The sequence below is a fragment of the Lepidochelys kempii genome, chromosome 7, assembly GCF_965140285.1.
Source record: "Lepidochelys kempii isolate rLepKem1 chromosome 7, rLepKem1.hap1, whole genome shotgun sequence".
Taxonomy (NCBI): Eukaryota; Metazoa; Chordata; order Testudines; family Cheloniidae; genus Lepidochelys; species Lepidochelys kempii.
Window position 1 is genome coordinate 113,970,610 of NC_136386.1, and position 17,714 is coordinate 113,988,323.

Genomic DNA, 17,714 nt, shown 5'->3' on the forward strand with positions numbered 1-17,714 from the left:
AGTTGTTTTTGGTGCCAAACATGAGACAGCTCTAAAGAGAGCTGACGACCCTTTAAATTGTCTTTTGGGGCACCCAAAAATCACTCATCACTTCTGGAAAACTTGGCCCTGGGTTTTATTCCCAAATCTGTCTCTGACTCAGTATGTGCACTGAGCTTTGTAAAGCTATTGACACTATGATTCTGGGAAGAAAGTACTTCTATTTTTTAAGTACAAAGTATTATTAAACCAGTCGTGCCACTAAAAGTGGGGAAATTGCTATGCTGGTTGTGCTTTAAAAAGGCTCCACTTTTCAAAACACAGTGCACTGCCTAACAACAGACATTTACATTCATATTTAGGCACTTACATAAGTGAGCTGATTTTCATGGATTTAGAGCCCCCACAGCTCTCATAGAATTCTCACAATAACTGTGGGCAATATTCTGCTGGCAGGTTCACCAATATAAATCTGGAAAACAAAAGGTTACTCTAGATTTGATTATCAGTGCAACTAAGAACAGGAGTTAGACCACAAACTTTGGATAGAGCTAGATTCCCCGACCCCTCTTCTTTCCAGGGCAAATTATTACTGCGACTTGAGACAAGGTAGGTGAGGTAATATCTTCTATTCAAATAACTTCTGTTGGTGGAATGTACAAGCTTTCGAGCTACACAGAGATCTCCTTCAGGTCCTGGGACCAATACTATCAACACCACAATTGTGAATTGTCCATTTATTCTGTCACTCGGTGGCTGAGGTTCAAACCCCTGATAATCACACAATAGAATTTTATATGATGTTTTCTTTCAGAATGGGCTTGTGTTCAGCTCCAGGGGAATTTTACGATAACCAGGGACTTAGAATCATAGAATATCAGGGTTGGAAGGGACCCCAGAAGGTCATCTAGTCCAACCCCCTGCTCGAAGCAGGACCAATTCCCAGTTAAATCATCCCAGCCAGGGCTTTGTCAAGCCTGACCTTAAAAACCTCTAAGGAAGGAGATTCTACCACCTCCCTAGGTAACGCATTCCAGTGTTTCACCACCCTCTTAGTGAAAAAGTTTTTCCTAATATCCAATCTAAACCTCCCCCACTGCAACTTGAGACCATTACTCCTCGTTCTGTCATCTGCTACCATTGAGAACAGTCTAGAGCCATCCTCTTTGGAACCCCCTTTCAGGTAGTTGAAAGCAGCTATCAAATCCCCCCTCATTCTTCTCTTCTGCAGGCTAAACAATCCCAGCTCCCTCAGCCTCTCCTCATAACTCATGTGTTCCAGTCCCCTAATCATTTTTGACTTCACCTGGAGGTATATTGCAGGTGCTCAGCAATTCAGGCAGCTTGATTTGGTGTTTAAATATGGATCTAGCTGATTGGTTGATGTATTTATTTGTAGGCTTTTCTATGGCTCCCATCATCACATCATTGGAGCACCTTGAAACATGAATTTAATCTGTAAGGCAGACAAATGTGGTGTGTGTCTGGTTTTTTTAAAAAACAGATGGGAACATTGAGGCACTGAGAGGGTAACTGACTTGCCCAAGATCACACAGGAAATCTGTGGCAGAGCTGAACCCACATCTCTTGATGTGTATCGTCAAGCATGAAGCCATCCATCCTCATTCCAGTTTTATACATCTGATTTTGTGGCCCTATTGCAAAAGGCAATAAGTGCTGCTGATGCTTTAGAAGGAAATTCCTTTTACACTAGCTGTGGCTGTAAGTTTGCGCTCCTTTAAAAAAGAGTCCCTGAGTGGCTTCATCTGTAGGTGCCATTCGTTTCTACACACACTCAGCAGCATCTTCTGCTTGCTTTCCACTGACTTTCACATTAAAATAAACCTTAAGATGACAAATACAAATACACACCAGAAGCCAACATGATGCAATTCCACTTTTCTCTTCCACAGGTCCCCACTTACACCTTAAGGAACGAAACTGCTGTTTCTATACTGTGATTCTCTGGACTGGTCCACACCACAAGTTACCGCACAGCCAGCCAGGGTGTAACATTACAGTGCACAAGCTTACTGTACAGCAACGTCCCATATTGGCATGGCTACAGCATATTGAAAGAAAAACTGTAAAACTGTAAAATACTATTTCTTTTTTTCTTTTTTACAGTGCAAATATTTGTAATCAAAAACAAATATCAAGTGAGCACTGTACACTTTGTATTCTGTGTTGTAATTGAAATCAATATATTTGAAAATGTAGCATCCAAAAATATTAAAACAAATGGTATTCTATTATTGTTTAACAGAGCAATTAATCGCACAATTAATTTTTTTAATCGCTTGACAGCGCTACAGAAGACCTTGGGAGTGACCCAGCAGCTAATAAAGCTGCCCAAACCTGGAACACAGGATCCATTCGGATTACACTTTACCATATGCTTGCTTGCTTGGTTCCTAGGACAATATCCCAAGGCTGATAAGTGCAGTGACCTCTGCTCATAGCTGGAGCATCTGACATCTCATTTCTTTTGCCCTTCTTTTGCCATTTAAGTAGCTTGTTAAAAAAAGTGGGGCGTGGAACTAATAATAATAAAGTTTTTTAAAAAAGGATACTTGAAATCATTTTTAATTCACATTTTGAATTTCATCAAAATTTGAATAGTTTCAACCAGCACCATAAAGAATCAAAAATCAGGAATAAAAGTTGGTAGAAGCGTGATGAATTTTTCCTCCTAGAGTTTTATTCAAAATTTGGATTTATGACCAGAGCTACATTTAATCTAGTTTCTTAGAAGAACACACACATATGCCAGGAAGAGCAACAAATCAATTGTACTGGAATAAGGTCAAGACACCAATCTTGCAATTAGTTGGGTAAAGATGGACCCCAATTCCTGCAATGGTGGGGGGGCTATGCAGGGGTTGGATTGCATGGCTTTCACTGCGATACTGTGATCTAAATGAGTATGAACCCTCTGAGTTGAGCAGATGCTCTACATTGGTTAAGAGAAATGAGAGCAAAAATACAGGCATGTCGGATCCTAGGTTAGTAAAGAAAATGAGAACCAGCTCTCCTCATTACTGCATATGAATTTTCAGTACAAAAATGAGATCCAGCTCTGGCTCTCAGATAGTTGGTTACATTATTCTTTTAAAAGCACACAGTACGTTGTATACTACGTCAGCAAGCAAGGCATTCTCCTTTTAGAGCATCCAAAGGACCTGAACTTGAACCAAAGGTGAAACAAAGACCATCCTAGATAGTGCCCCAAGATTAGACAATGTTTTGAAATAGATTTTAATGTAAGTCTGCTGTCCTCTAAGGAGTAAGTTATCACCCGTTCTGCCAACAGAAAGGAATATCATAAGTTTCCCAGTGGACCCCACTTACAGAACATCGAGCCAAAATCAGAGTAATCTCACTGTGTATCATGTTTACTTTAGTTGCATATCTCATGCTAGTGAAGTAAATGAAATAATCACTTTGCACTGTGCAAAAGGATTGCATTTATAGAAGTTCAGACCACCAACTGGTTATGGTTTTCATACATCCATACATCACACCCATACACAAACACATCTGAAAGTCTGAACATTTTTCCCATTAGGTACCAGAAAAAAAGCTGTCAGGCTGAAGTTCAATGACATTTTAAAACACTGCAGAAACAAGGTGGTCAAGGTAATATCTTTTATTGGACCAAGTTCTGTTGGTCAGAGACAAGCTTTTGAGCTTACACAGAGCTTGTCTTCAGGTGCGTGTCACAGATTGTTTAGCATAAGTAGTTAACACATATTTCAAGGGACCATTCAAAGTGAAGTGGGCCGGTAACACCTCTCCAGTCATGGCAGCCTTGGGTGGCTTAGTGGGTTATAGATTGTTGTAATAAACCACAAATCTCTATTCAGTGCAAGCAAATCTCTATTCAGTCTCACAAAGTTATGAATTTAAGCTCCCAGGCTTGTCTTTTGAAGGTGACGTGCAGGTTTCCTTTGAGGGTGAGGATTGATAGGTCAGTTATGGAGTGATTGTTTTGTGAAAAGTCTTCACCCACAGGTGATGTGGTGTTTTTGTCTTCTATCATTTTCCTGTGTGAGTTCATTTGAGAGGATAGTGATTGTCTGGTTTCACCCACATAGTAGTTATTGGGGGATTTAGTGCGCTGGATGAGGTACACCACATGTTGTGATAGGCATGTGTAGGACCCAGGGATCTTGAAAAGTGTGTTGTGGGGGGTGTAGATCATTGTAGTAGTGGAGATTTGTCTACACGTTTTGCATCATTTGTTCTGGCATGATTTGGTGCTGCTTTGAGTTGGTGGGTCCTGGTCTGTGGGGAGCTCGCTTATGATGATGAGCTTGGTGATGTTGGGGGGTTGATTGAAGACCAGAAGAGGGGTTCAGGAAAGATTTCTTTCAGGACAGGGTTTCCATTGAGTATGAGTTGTAATTGTTTACTGATACTGTGTATGGGTTCCAGTGTGGAGTGGTAGGTGACAACTCGAGGTGTGTGGGTGGAGGGGTTTTTATTTCTGTATTGAAGAAGGGTCTCTTGGGGTATCTGGGTGGCCCGTTCCATGATGCGATCTTCTTCTCTGCTGGAGCGTCCTTGTTTGCCGAAAACAGTTTTAAGGGTGTTAAAGTGTATATCCTGGACTTTCTCTTTGCAGTATGTTCTCTGGTATCTGAATGCCTGGCTGCAGATAACAGATTTCTTGGTGTGTTTGAGGTAGTTACTGGAGCTGTGAAGGTAGGTGTGGTGATCTATGGGTTTCTTGTATATCAGAGAGGCACTATTGGGCCACAATTCCTTCCCTGCGTCCTTCTGAGAGTAACAATTTACAGCTGGCACATACCAGCAACCAGAGCTGTCCCTTGGGTAGGGCAAATTGGAGCGACCGCTCCAGGCCCCGCGCTTTGCAGGGCCCCACGGTTTGGTGAGATTGGCCAGCGCGGTCGGTCCCAGAAGAGATGAATCCATCACTTCTGCCCCAGGCTTCCCCCTGCACTTTGGGGGCCCCGCAGGCCATTGGGATTAGCTGGCGTAGTCGGTCCTGGAAGAGTCAAATCCATCACTTCTGCCCCAGGCCCCGCACCCCGCTAGGGAAGGCCCTGCCAGCAGCACTAAACAACACTGCTCCACATTGGCCTATACTATTCCAAGCCTCTGCCCATTTCCACCCCTTCTTACCCACTGCCTGCTCACTGGCTAAAGTGAGCCAGTTCAGGCTCCTACGTGCCTGAACCCAAGGTCTGGGTATCCCATGTAGGATGTGAGAGGAGTCCTCATTTCCTCTTACTGCCCTGCACGAAGAGATACAGTCTAGAGTACCTGGAGCACACTTACAGGTTTATGGCACATTTACAGTGTATTTGGTATATTACACAGTAACTGTAAGTGCCAAATGTGTGTGTTCATAAATCAAACGATTCCTTGCATGAGCAAATTGATTAATGATGACTGAAAATGCTAGTTTGCCTGTGCAAATCAGCATCTGCACGTAAAGTTATCCGTTTTGCCCATAGAGATGTGCAGCGTAGTCATATAAAATGGATGCACCTACTAAGGTTTTCACCAAAATTTAAGGAGGGAATTTGAACACTGGCTTGAAGTAAAATAATTTTCTAAGTTCACACACACACACAGACACACACAGACACCCCACTAGCTTTGCCTAGTTTATGTGCAGAGATTAGTTATGTCTCTGTAATACGAAATAATGGAGGAGTTTGCGGACTAGAAGCAAAACATAATGGATTACTTAAATCCGTTATCAGTGGCAGGACTTGCCACATATCTGCCCCATACACCACATCAGATGAGACTCTAATTGGGCTCTGTTGATCCCCAGGCAGGACAGTAGCTCCACCTGATAAGACAAAAGTGAAACACTCTTCAACTGACTTAAGCTCATCTCAGCTGGAAGCCACTCTTTGAGTATCTTGTAGTTGTCTTCTTACACTGCTGAGAGACCTCCCTGGAGAAGTAATGGATAGCAATGAGATTAAACCATTAACCATTACATGCTGAGGGGAGGCAAATGCTTGCTTGGCTGATTCTCATGAAGCTTTGCCGGGAGACTGAACCTTTCAATCATTCACAAATGCAGAAAGAATGACAAAGATTTGTAAGATCTGATTTTTGAGGTTTGTTTTTAGAGCCACCACCAAAGATCCCATCCTGTAGATGACACTATGATGAGGTGGGAAAGCTTTCATGTCCCGATGACCCCAAGAGCTATGTTGGTGAGGGTTCCAAGTTTAACATCTGTTAGGCACCCAAGCTGGATAAGGTCAAAGGGCAGGGACCAGACACAAAGCAGTCCACCAGTCCTTCATGCTGGGGGCTGAGCGATAGGCCAACAACCTTTCCTTGTAAAACTAAGTTAAGCAGTAGAAACACAACACATGGGCGATGGGTGGACCATCCTTAGGGGAGGTTAGCCCCGGCTCTGCCCTTCTGCCTGGGGTCCCCATGGCTGGATCCCCAAGACACCCCCTCTGCCTCCCATGGCCAGAGGAGCCCCAAACCCCCCACAGCTGGAGGAGCTCCGGGCTGGCCTGAGCTGCCCCAGCCGAGATGCCCCGCGGGAAAAACAAAAGCTCTTCCCAAAGAACTTGAGCTTTTTATATGCGCCATGCAGGTTTCAGGTGGCTGAGGAGGAGGTATGTGCTACTCAGCTTCCAGGGTTCATCAGTAATCTCTCTAGAGTCTCTCCTGGGAGCTGAGTAGCAGACACTGTCTCCTCAGCCACCCTGGAACCTGCATGGTATATAATAAAAACTTCCTCCGGAGGAAGCCCAGACCATTCAAACCATCAAAAATCTGGTACCTGGTGTCCAGCAGCGGTGGCTGCTCCAGGGAAGGCTAAGCCTCCCCTGGCCTATTATACCCACTGCCTATGACAACAAGGGAGTTACTGCAGCAAACTGCATGAGACACCCAAATGGCAGAGCCTTGTTTGTGCCCTAAGCAATGGCTGACAGCATAGGAAATATTCAGATTCAACAAAGATCAGACCTTCCATTGGGTTCTTTGTGAGTTCATTCATTATAAGCGTGTTACCATGGTGTTATTAGCCACTGTGTATTAACTGAGCTAGGCAGAGAATACCTGGGTATAAAGCAGATAAAGTATATTGTAGATAGCAAAGAAAGTAATAAAAGGAATTCAAATGCCCAGCGTTGCCACAGCTACAGAAATAGAAAGTATTCCACAAAGGTCATTTCCATCAGATGGTTATAAAGATGTGATTTAATCTGAAAGATGCTTTACACCAAGGTAAGTTTTGTACTAGTGATCCCCTGAAAGGCAACGAAGGGACCAGCCATCTCATGTGGGACAGTAGTGCACTATAGCTCCTGAACAGGGCGTTTCTTACAGACACAGCATCCCCACTCCACTGCCCTGGGGGAGGCAGAGCAACAACCATGTGTCACATCAGCGTCGGGATCCAAAGACTTCCAGGGTCTTCCAGCCCAGAGGGGAAAATGAGCGTCTGATATTTCTAATGACAAAAAACATGCAAACCCCCAGGGGTTATATAATGAAAAATCAACCTTGAATCAATCTTTATGCAACACAAAGACTGGAAAGTACAGAAACGTGGGCTGTGACTCAAGGACCCCATCTATGTCCGCATGCATCTGCATACAAACAGGATGCATACAAAACAGCTCAGCATGTCCACACAGTGACATATTTCCCACTACATCCACGCATGGACTGCGTTGGCTTGTCCATATCTACCGTGCTGCACAGTTCTCCCCAGCTCCCTTTATGCCTTTTTGGATCCTACTGCACCCTTGTAAGCCCCAGCTACGACTGTGGTGTACTGCTTCTTCCAAGAGCCAGCCCAGCGTAGTCATCTGCTGGGCTGTTGTGGATCTTGTGGTTTTATAACTTAGCAACCTCAAACAAAGAGAAGCATGCTGTCACTAATCTACCTCAACCAAAGTAAATAATCAGCACTGGTGTGTGCTGTGACCCTACTGACACAAACGGGTGATGTGGAAAAAAATACAACCCTCGTACTGACTCACTCGGGGCTCTGTGAAGGACAAGATTCCAGTCATGCTTTATTCTTTTCTAATCCCATCCACTTTCGCTAGCCTGGGAGACAGCTGGCCATTTGCTAACCAAAGGGTTTAATGCTTACTGGTAAACAGCCTGGGGAATGCACATTTGGTGTTCTTGGTATGGGGCTTGCAAAAGGACACACAACAGCCATGGGCTTAATCATTCCTGATCTGCCTCCATCCTGCCAGTCGTGCCCCTCAGCCTGTCTCTGATCTTCCTTTCTGCATGTCTTGTGGTCAACTTATTCCTAAGAGCTAAAACTGGACTCATGTTGTGAAATGTCTGAACATTCCCCATTTCTCTGTCCCTGTTAAACAGTGTCACTGGGGAACTTCAGAGTCCAATCATCACCATCATCAATTGTCTAAGCACTGTACAGGCACACGTGAGAGACAGGCCCTGGGAAGGGTAACAAAGAGGTGAGGTGATTTGCCCAGGGTTACACAGCAGTAACAACCAGGACTAGAACCCAAGTCCCCCAACACATCTGCTAGACTAGAGCACGTTGCTTTACCTTAGACTCCTCCCTCTTTTTCTTCCCTCAGCTAGGCAGCGTCCCCATGTAAAGCTGCTCGTCAGCTGTAAAGTTGAGGCGATGGCAGGTTTTTTTCCTTAGTGTCCTGGGCATATAACCATTCCATTCCAAGGGTGGTGAGTACCCGCACCTACCTCAGGAGAAAATGTCATCAGTGGCCACAACTTGAATGAAGCCCCTTAGTTTTGCATTTCAAGGGAAAAGTCCTCTGCCTTCCTTGAACAGGATCAGCTGGTTTGGGATGACCTTGTAATGAACCAGTGTCTCCAGACACACATAATCATAGAATATCAGGGTTGGAAGAGACCTCAGGAGGTCATCTAGTCCAACCCCCTGCTCAAAGCAGGACCAATCTCCAATTTTTGGGGCAGATCCCTAAATGGCCCCCTCAAGGATTGAACTCATAACCCTGGGTTTAATAGGCCAATGCTCAAACCACTGAGCTATCCCTTCCCCCTGAAAACAACTGTCACACAGAATGGCCCCCTCAAGGATTGAACTCAAAACCCTGGGCTTAGCAGGCCAATGCTCAACCCACTGAGCTATCCCTTCCCCTGGATAGGGATAATGTTAAACTCACTTTCAGGGACTTGAATCCAAACTTACAACAATGAACGAATAACAGTCAAGGCTCTTTGCCACACAACCTCAGGCAATGTTTGCTTTCTAAGCCGCAATAAACACTATGCATTTGAGAGACCTGCACTTCTAGGGGCCTGATTCACCATCACATTATTCGAGTTTTACAATAGTGTAACACCCCCGACGTCTCCAAAAGAAAAGTACACGTATGGAAACATCACATCGCTGCCCTTGTCTTCCTGCACAGCCTCAATCTATACACAAGGCAAACGTTTCCACCCTCCCTGCATCAGACACTTGCCAGCCATCACCAAGTCATCACCTCTAGTTCCAGCCGCGGACTGTCTTCCTGTTCACTCACTGCTTAGCCAGGCATACTAAGAACCGTGCTTCCTAACCATAGACTGGTTTCTTCTCCATCCCACAACTGTTAAGAAACCACAACGTTACCCTATCCAGTCCAGAAGCAGCACCTCCTGCCCTCCCTCCCATCCACTATAAGGCTGAAAAGCCAATCTACCATATCCACCCTACATGGGCAGGAAATCCAGCATCTTCTCTACTTACTTTTCCCTTGTGTGTCAGGGAAACAGCCAAACAAGAAACACCGAGTTCACATGAACCTACTCCTCAGGTCAGGCCAGTACATTACTATTTTACTGTAGCATGTGTGTAGAATGCATTACAATTTCATTTGTAGTCAATGATTTTGAAAACAATTCTAAAACTGGGATTACAACATAAGTGTATTAGCTGGATGATGGGCTGCAGTAGAGGAGCAAAGGAGGAGTGGTTTAAAAATATGCAATACAGTATTTTATAGGTTTACAGTTCAAGAGTTTGTATGAACTGTGGGTGCATACAAACATTTATTTACCTTCTTTAAAACCAAGCAGATCAAGCACTGGCCTGGACCGGGGTTCTGTTCCTGGCTCTGACCTGTTGTGTGGATTGGGGAAACTGAGTCACAGAGAAGTGAAGTGCCTTGCCCAGTGTATAAGATGGTGATAATCTGCCTACTACCTTCGTAGAGGGCTTGGAGATCTACTGATGAAACGCTGTACATAAAAGCTAGGTCGTAATTATTAATTATTATTATTATTAAGAGTGTTGCATAATTGTAAAATTAGAGTTATCCTGACCGAACTAGTTTAAGAGCTGGAATTTGCCATCGCTAAAGCAAATAGTTTGCTTTTATATATAGTGGGCCCAAAGCCTGGAGGTGGGGAAGGGAAAGGCAGTTGTACACCAGCTTTATGTTCCGCAGCGCCTGGATCTGACCCAGCATTGTCAGCCTCAGGTTTGCAACCCACAGACTCAAACCTGGTATAGCCAGAGCACAAAGGCACTTGGGCCACACCCACTTTTGCCTTGCCACACCCTCTCCACCAGGCACAGGAACAGGATGGCCAACTACACCACCTGGCCATTCCTCAGCTCTGGGAGAATCCACAAGAGACCGCTCAAGCTGGCTTTGTGTCTCATTGCACCAGAGTGGTCCAGTAGGTGTGTCAGTTTTTAAAGGAACACAGTGCAAACCGGAGTAGTATATCTGGGAGGTAAGGAAAACTGCAGTATGCCTATGATGAAGGAATCACACATAAAAAAAATAAAGAGCAAGCATCTGTTACCATCCACACTTGGATGGTTCATAAACTATTGTTCCTATCAGGGAAATTAAATTATAGGGAATTGAAATGTTTGTGGTTATTTGATATTAAGATATTTTTCCAGCAGAAACCAAAAACGGTCTCTCTTAAGTCATGTCTTTATTGCTAAGAATGTTTTCATTTTACGCTTGAACTAGACACAGGCCTGAACTGGACGCCCAACTCCAAAAGGCTCTAAAATAGTAGATTTAAAACCCAGACAAAAATCCAGACTCTGTGAATGGGTCCCTGTTAGTATAATGGGACAAACTGGACCTTAAACCCACCCATCTGGGAGCGTTTGAAATCAGAGATCCAAAGCTTGGCATTGCCACTTCTCTTTATAAAGGGCTGAACTGGAGCCCCAAATCTAAACACTGCAACATTTACACAGGGAGTGTGTTGCCATCGAGCACAAACCTAGGTCTGAAGAAGTCAGGTGCACCCCTGTTTGTAGGTAATTTTTATTGCTGTTGCAAGTCCTAAGCACCTCAATGAAGAGATGGAATGTGGGATGGGGGCAGGTCCCACATCATGCCCTCTGGTGGCAAGATTTGGTTCTGCAGGTATTCCACCCTCAGCTCCCTTGAGGTTCTTGCAATAAGAATAAAGACCCTTGTCCGGTCTTACTGGACTATAGATCCTTCAGTCTCAACTCTTGTTCCCCTTTAAACCAGGAACTCCATAGCCCTCCTTGGGGGGTCTGTGCTGTGATCAAGGCAAAATGTTCTCCTTGGTTCACATGTCCCCAATCCTCCTTCTAGGGCCTGTGTCGACAACTCAGACTGACTGTGGCCCGGAATCAGCTTTTCTGAGAAGGCATCTTTTAAATCTGTCCTTTCCCCTAGGCAGGCGGGCCTCTCTCAAGCTGGCTGCTCACTCTCTGCTCCTTTAACTCTTTGAAGGCTTCTCTTTTATCCCTAGGTATGGGACTGATTTAGCCACACAAGCTACCTACCCCTGTGGCTTTGATAGTTTTCCCCTGGGGAGAAAAGCTGAGTGAGGCCAGGGTCGGGGGGCTGGACCACTATCTCCTAAAGGGGCCAGTCATTGTACAACAGGGAGAGAAAGGTGGGAATATTTTGAAGAGGTTATTATTTCCAGTGACAGTGGAGAATTGGTTTGAAACACATGATGGAAAAGACTATTTAGAGACAGGCTGAAACAATAACCAACACTGAGGCTTCGCATAAAAGGGAAGACGGGTCACAATTTGGTTTCTACAAGCTCAAAACCCAGCCCTGTGGATTCCCAGCTCCATACCAAGTCTACTGGACCAGAGCTGCCCTTTTTGTGCCCAAGGTCTCCACTTGGCTGTAGAAGTGCAAAGTAGCATCATCATCAGGCCGTGCCCAACTCAAAAGTCATATATGTTTAAATCAGGGGCCAGATCTTCAGCTGGTGTAAATCAGCATAGCTTATTTGGAGTCCATGTAGCCTTGCCAATTTTCACCAGCTAAGTTTCTAGCCCCAAACCTCTTTAACGTCAGGACTTTTGGACACAAATCACTCAGAAGCTCAACTGTGCATTCATTGCATCCGTCTTCTATTCTTAGGGATGTGAAGCTTTCTGCATTGCATTGCAGGGCCGCTTGTACTGAAGCCTGCCTCCCCTGTCATGAGAGGGGTTCAGTTTACTCTCTCTCTCTCGCAGAACAAAGGAGGACTCAAGTGAATAAAGAGAATAGTAAGCAGGTTGACTCCAGCCTGTATGGGGTTATAAAAGAAGGAAACTTTTGTCTTTAGTTCCAAAGGCATTGCAGGGATCTTGTGAGAAAATTGTTCCCAAAAATTTACTTTATCCCTGTCCCCATGCTAATAACTAACAAATTTTCTCATGTTTCATGTTACTCTCAGTGTATTGCTTAATTTAGAACATTACACTGCCCTGGATGTTTAGTATTAGCACTACTGTAAGCCACAGTTACTGAGCTGTACCCATAGAAGACTTTTTTGGCTATGTGCTCATGCCAACCATTTAGCTGAACCCACTGAGGAGGACTGGGGGCCACAAAGTCTCTCTAGCAATTGGAAAAGTCCCTTTCTGTTAAACAGGGTAAAAGCGTCACAAGATCTACGTAGAGAGGTTTCCTTGCTCTTGACACTTTTCTTGCAGTTGCCTTAGAGCAAAGACCATGTTGATGGTTGATCTACTGACACCGAAGCCGCACAGACTCTCTGAATATACACTTGGCTAAGTCATTATGCAAGGTAGCCTGTTTCCTCTTGTTTTTTCCTACCCCCCCGCCCCAGATGTTCTGGTTTAACTTGGATTTAAACTTGAAGAGTGGTCAGTTTGGATGAGCTATTACCAGCAGGAGAGTGAGTTTGTGTGTGTATGGGGGTGGGGGGGATGTGAGAAAACCTGGATTTGTGCAGGAAATAGCCCAACTTGATTGTCATGCACATTGTGGAAAGAGTTGTCACTTTGGATGGGCTATCACCAGCAGGAGAGTGAATTTGTGTGGGGGGGTGGAGGGTGAGAAAACCTGGATTTGTGCTGGAAATGGCCCACCTGATGATCACTTTAGATAAGCTATTACCAGCAGGACAGTGGGGTGGGAGGAGGTATTGTTTCATATTCTCTGTGTATATATAAAGCCTGCTGCAGTTTCCACGATATGCATCTGAGGAAGTGAGCTGTAGCTCACGAAAGCTTATGCTCTAATAAATTGGTTAGTCTCTAAGGTGCCACAAGTACTCCTTTTCTTTTTGCGAATACAGACTAACACGGCTGTTACTCTAAAGAAAGAGAGAATCCTCTGGAGTTGCTGCAATCGCTCCAATCTCCTTTGTTTTTACCACGACATTATGAAGTTGGTATCCTTCAATGTCTTGTGGTGCCCCTCTTTCCCTCCAGCAGGCTAGCCAAACACTGTGCCTGAACACCTGCACAACCTGTCCTCCTTATTACAGTACTTCAGCTAGAATTCCATCTTGTCCTGTATCCTTTCCTGGGGCTAGGGAGGGGATACCCCTTTCAAGCTTATTTATAGTTGGTTCTATATGCAACTCTTCAATAACCTGGAGCCTAACTCAATTTTAGAAGGACGTTCACAACGAATACTAGAAATCTCAGCATTTATACCAGTTTTACTGCTACAGAAACCTAAACAGAACAAAGTTACTATTAATGCACTTCATCGCCCACTGCCAGGATATTGTGTAAGCCATCTATTCTATGGACCTGTTGCTTACAGACTTCCCTGTACTCCTTGATCAAAGACAGATATTTTTAGAGCCCATTATTTCCTTGCTGTAATCTTTATCGTCAGGTTTGTGGTTGCCATAATCGGCCACTTTGACATTCACATGTGACGGAGGTGTTAACAAGCTTCTTGCAGGTTGTACTCCTGGGAAATTTTGGCTTGATTGTTTAAAAACAAAGGCAGAGAGATTGCAAAGTGCCAGCCTAATTAACACAAGCATAGGTGGCTTATTGTAGTACTTAGATGGAACAAATAAGGAATGGAAAGTTGACATGACTTTTCAAAAGGATTTTAATTCTTTTTTTGATTTACCCACAGATGCAATGAATCTTTAGATAGTAGGCTTGGCTGTAGCATACCAAACAGATTAAGCAGAGCCGTTTTTCTAAAAAAAGGCACAGTATTTGGAATTACTTTAATGCAGGATCTGCAGCTCAGGAGAATGAAGTCCTCCATTTATATGCCAAACAGTACAGCCTCCCCATCTTCCATCAAGTGGCCTCTATCTTCCCTGGAGACACCACCTCAAGGGGTTATTCTTCTAGGTCATGGTGGCAGCTTTTACAACGATCACTTATCTTCTGGGAATTGAAGAGAGACCCACCAAACAGGCAAATCAAACAGCTTTTGGATCATAACTACTTTCCATTACTATTGACCTGGGCTGGATTTGAACCAGTGACCTAGAAGTAGAAGGTGCTGTACACCATCAAGTGAGGCTACATAGACATACGATTGCACCAAAGACTTTTAAAAACAAACCATCTCTTTAATTACAGCTGGAGTACAGAGGACTGTCCCACTTACTGGAAACAAGTGAATTATCACCTGCTTCATTCCAGATGAGGCTGAGGCAAAGCTAGTGGGAATATGCTTTCAATACAACAGTGGGTACTGTTATTTGATGAGTTTGATTTGCCCCAAGTCACCTTCAATCCTGAGTGTGAGAAAATTCTCACACATCTAGTTTATTAGCAAAGCTCAGATTCTGCAGCCTGTTCTTCACCCTTTTGTTATTTTGTCAGAGTTATGTAACATGCTCAGCAAGTTTTACAAACACCGACTGCGCTGTCTCAGGGTACAGGCATCTGGCATGAGCAGTGCCAGACGGAGCCATACCACCGGGCCCGTTAGCTCACCCACAATATGTCAAAGCAGAAAGCTCCTCATTTTTAACTCCTTTGCATTACTAACAAAGGCAAGTGCTAACAACATGGCCCACCTTTACAATGAAGTGAGCTGTAGCTCACGAAAGCTTATGCTCAAATAAATTTGTAAGTCTCTAAGGTGCCACAGGTCCTCCTTTTCTCGTTACAAAAGGAAGGTCCAAGGCCCAGCTTTACAAAAGGAAGTGTCGTGCACTGGTTAGAAAACGGGACACACGGCTCTGCCACTAGCTTGCTTGCTAACTCCAGAAAGGCTTACAGTTTCTCCATGACCCAACGTCACCATTTCTAAAATGGCGAGGATAGTACTCATCTCTAATATATACTTTGAGCTCCTCAGAGGAAAGGCACTATGACATATGGTTCGGCTCGCCGGTTGGTATAAATCAGCATTGACTTCAAAGGCGCTCTGCCAATTTACCCCAGCTGAGGATCTAGCCATGCAAGTGTAAAGGTTTATTATGTTAACGATCTCCTCACTAGCCCTGTATCATTTAAGTTTTTCTTGGCTTCTCCTACCCACTGCCAGGAGGATGCAGAACACAAGTTATCAGAAGATTAATTTGGCAGGATGGATTTAGAAGCTGGTTGGAGTACTTCTAGGGGCTGCCCAGAATGTTGAAAAATTGTACAAAATGCACACAGAAATACTCCAACCCTAGCTCTGCCCAGATAAAATAAAATGTGCAGTGTAAAATAATAGATATAGACAACTAGACTTCCAAACACAGTGTGCACACAAGCATGCAGCTGGACATGTAAGCACACGCTCATGGTGAACCTGTGTGCATGTGTATGTCCAACTGCAAACAGAATATGAGAAAATCAGAGTGCAGTTTTGCACATTTGGATTTGCACATAAGGTCTGTTGTGTGAAAATTTAGCATGCTAGAAAAGATGGGACTGTTTTTGGTGTAATGTACTACTCACCAGGAGTAATTGTGGAGAATCAAACTCTATAGCCAGATTCTGCTGTCAGTTACATCAGTCAACCAGGAGAACCTGCATTAGGGTGACCAGATGTCCTGATTTTATAGGGACAGTTCCGATTTTGGGGACTTCTTCTTATATAGGCACCTATTACCCCACCCCCCATTGTCCCGATTTTTTTACACTTGCTATCTGGTCACCCTAACCTGCATTGAAATTAGTTGATTTGCACTAGTATAACTGAGAGCAGAATCAGACATTCAATCTATAATTTAGAGGAGGATTGCTTGGTTACTTGCTTAATTTTTCACATTTTCATTAGCTCTAAAATAGATTCCGAATCTTTAATGTGTGTCCCTGTTTTATGTACTATCATTAACTAATCTGTTTAGGTACTACCATTAATTAATCTGCTTTCAGTTCAGTTGAAAGTTTCCACAAACAAATAAAGAAAACAAAGCAGGAGAGGTTGGGGAGAGCAGTTGAAAGGTATTTGGAGATCAGGGATTTAATTTATCCATGGTCTAAATTAAAGCATTTAGACAAAATGTCAACTTTCCATTTCAAGCCTGTAGAGATGAGGATGTAGAACAGCTGGTAGGTAACAGTCTGGTGGTTACCTGGCATTGACTTTTGTGCAACATCGCATATGTTGACTGGTAGAAATGCTAAGAGTCATTAGGACTCGGGTGTGTGCGTAAATAATTAAAAATGGCCGGAGAGAATATCATGTGTAAGTGACTCTCACACTAAGTAAATGACAGAGCTCCAGGCTGTGAGGTGAGAGTTATCACTGACATTACCCGGAAGTAAGCTTCATCATCATTTATTTTCAAATGCAGGCCACAAAGGTTAATCAAACGAGGCAGCTTTTAATTTTCCCTTTTTTAAATCTCTGAGCTTGTGAGCTGACATTTCATCCATAACAGTATGTCAGCAGAGACTAGTGATGTAGAATGGTAGATTATGACAGGGAGAGAGTTGCTTAATTCTTGTTTTTATCAGTTTCAAGCTATGGAATAATCAAAGGGACTTCCACAGAATAAACATAATTTAAAAAAAATGGAATTCCGTGCTGCTGAAGGGGTCTCACGGAGCACCCTAGGGACCGATGCCCCTTGTGCAGCTACAGAGCAAGTAGCATGTGATAAGCAGTTTAAGCCTTCATGCATTGCCCTGCCAATCACCTGGCTTGTGTTTTGAAGGGGCCAGCTTTGGGGGCTGTGAGACAGTGCTTACGTCCTGTTGCCCAGTCAGCAGTTAGCATCCTTGTTCCGAAGGCAAATGCCAAGATAGAGATGTGGCTTCTAAATCCTACTTTTTTTTTACCTCTCTCCCTAGCGAGACACCACCTTGTGAAAGAAATACAAGTTAACCCTCCGGTGTCTGTTGGTCTCATGTCACTGCAATGTAGGGACTGGCATATTGACTCAGACTTGTGCTCCATCTTCTTTAGCATCCTCTCAGCCACCTCCAAGAGAATATGGAAAGGATAGTGGCCTTAGAATCACCTAGCACCTTCTGGCCCTCATGAGTGAGCATTTCCCCCTACTCAGCTGTAGGAGCAGAATAAAGCTGCAAGTCAGGCAACATCCTCATGTGACAATTCAGGTCGTCCAAAGACCCG

At 44.0% G+C, this 17,714-nt stretch overlaps 1 protein-coding gene across 1 annotated transcript in view; it reads right to left on the bottom strand.

The window, feature by feature from the left end:
- Positions 1 to 376: 376 nt before the first annotated feature.
- NHLRC2 (NHL repeat containing 2) overlaps positions 377 to 17,714 on the bottom strand; it is an 89,033-nt gene continuing 71,695 nt past the window's right edge. The window contains exon 12 of the mRNA XM_073354320.2: positions 377 to 451. Coding sequence (XP_073210421.2) covers positions 392 to 451 — 60 coding nt within the window. The 3' untranslated portion in view covers positions 377 to 391. The remainder of the gene's footprint in view (positions 452 to 17,714) is intronic.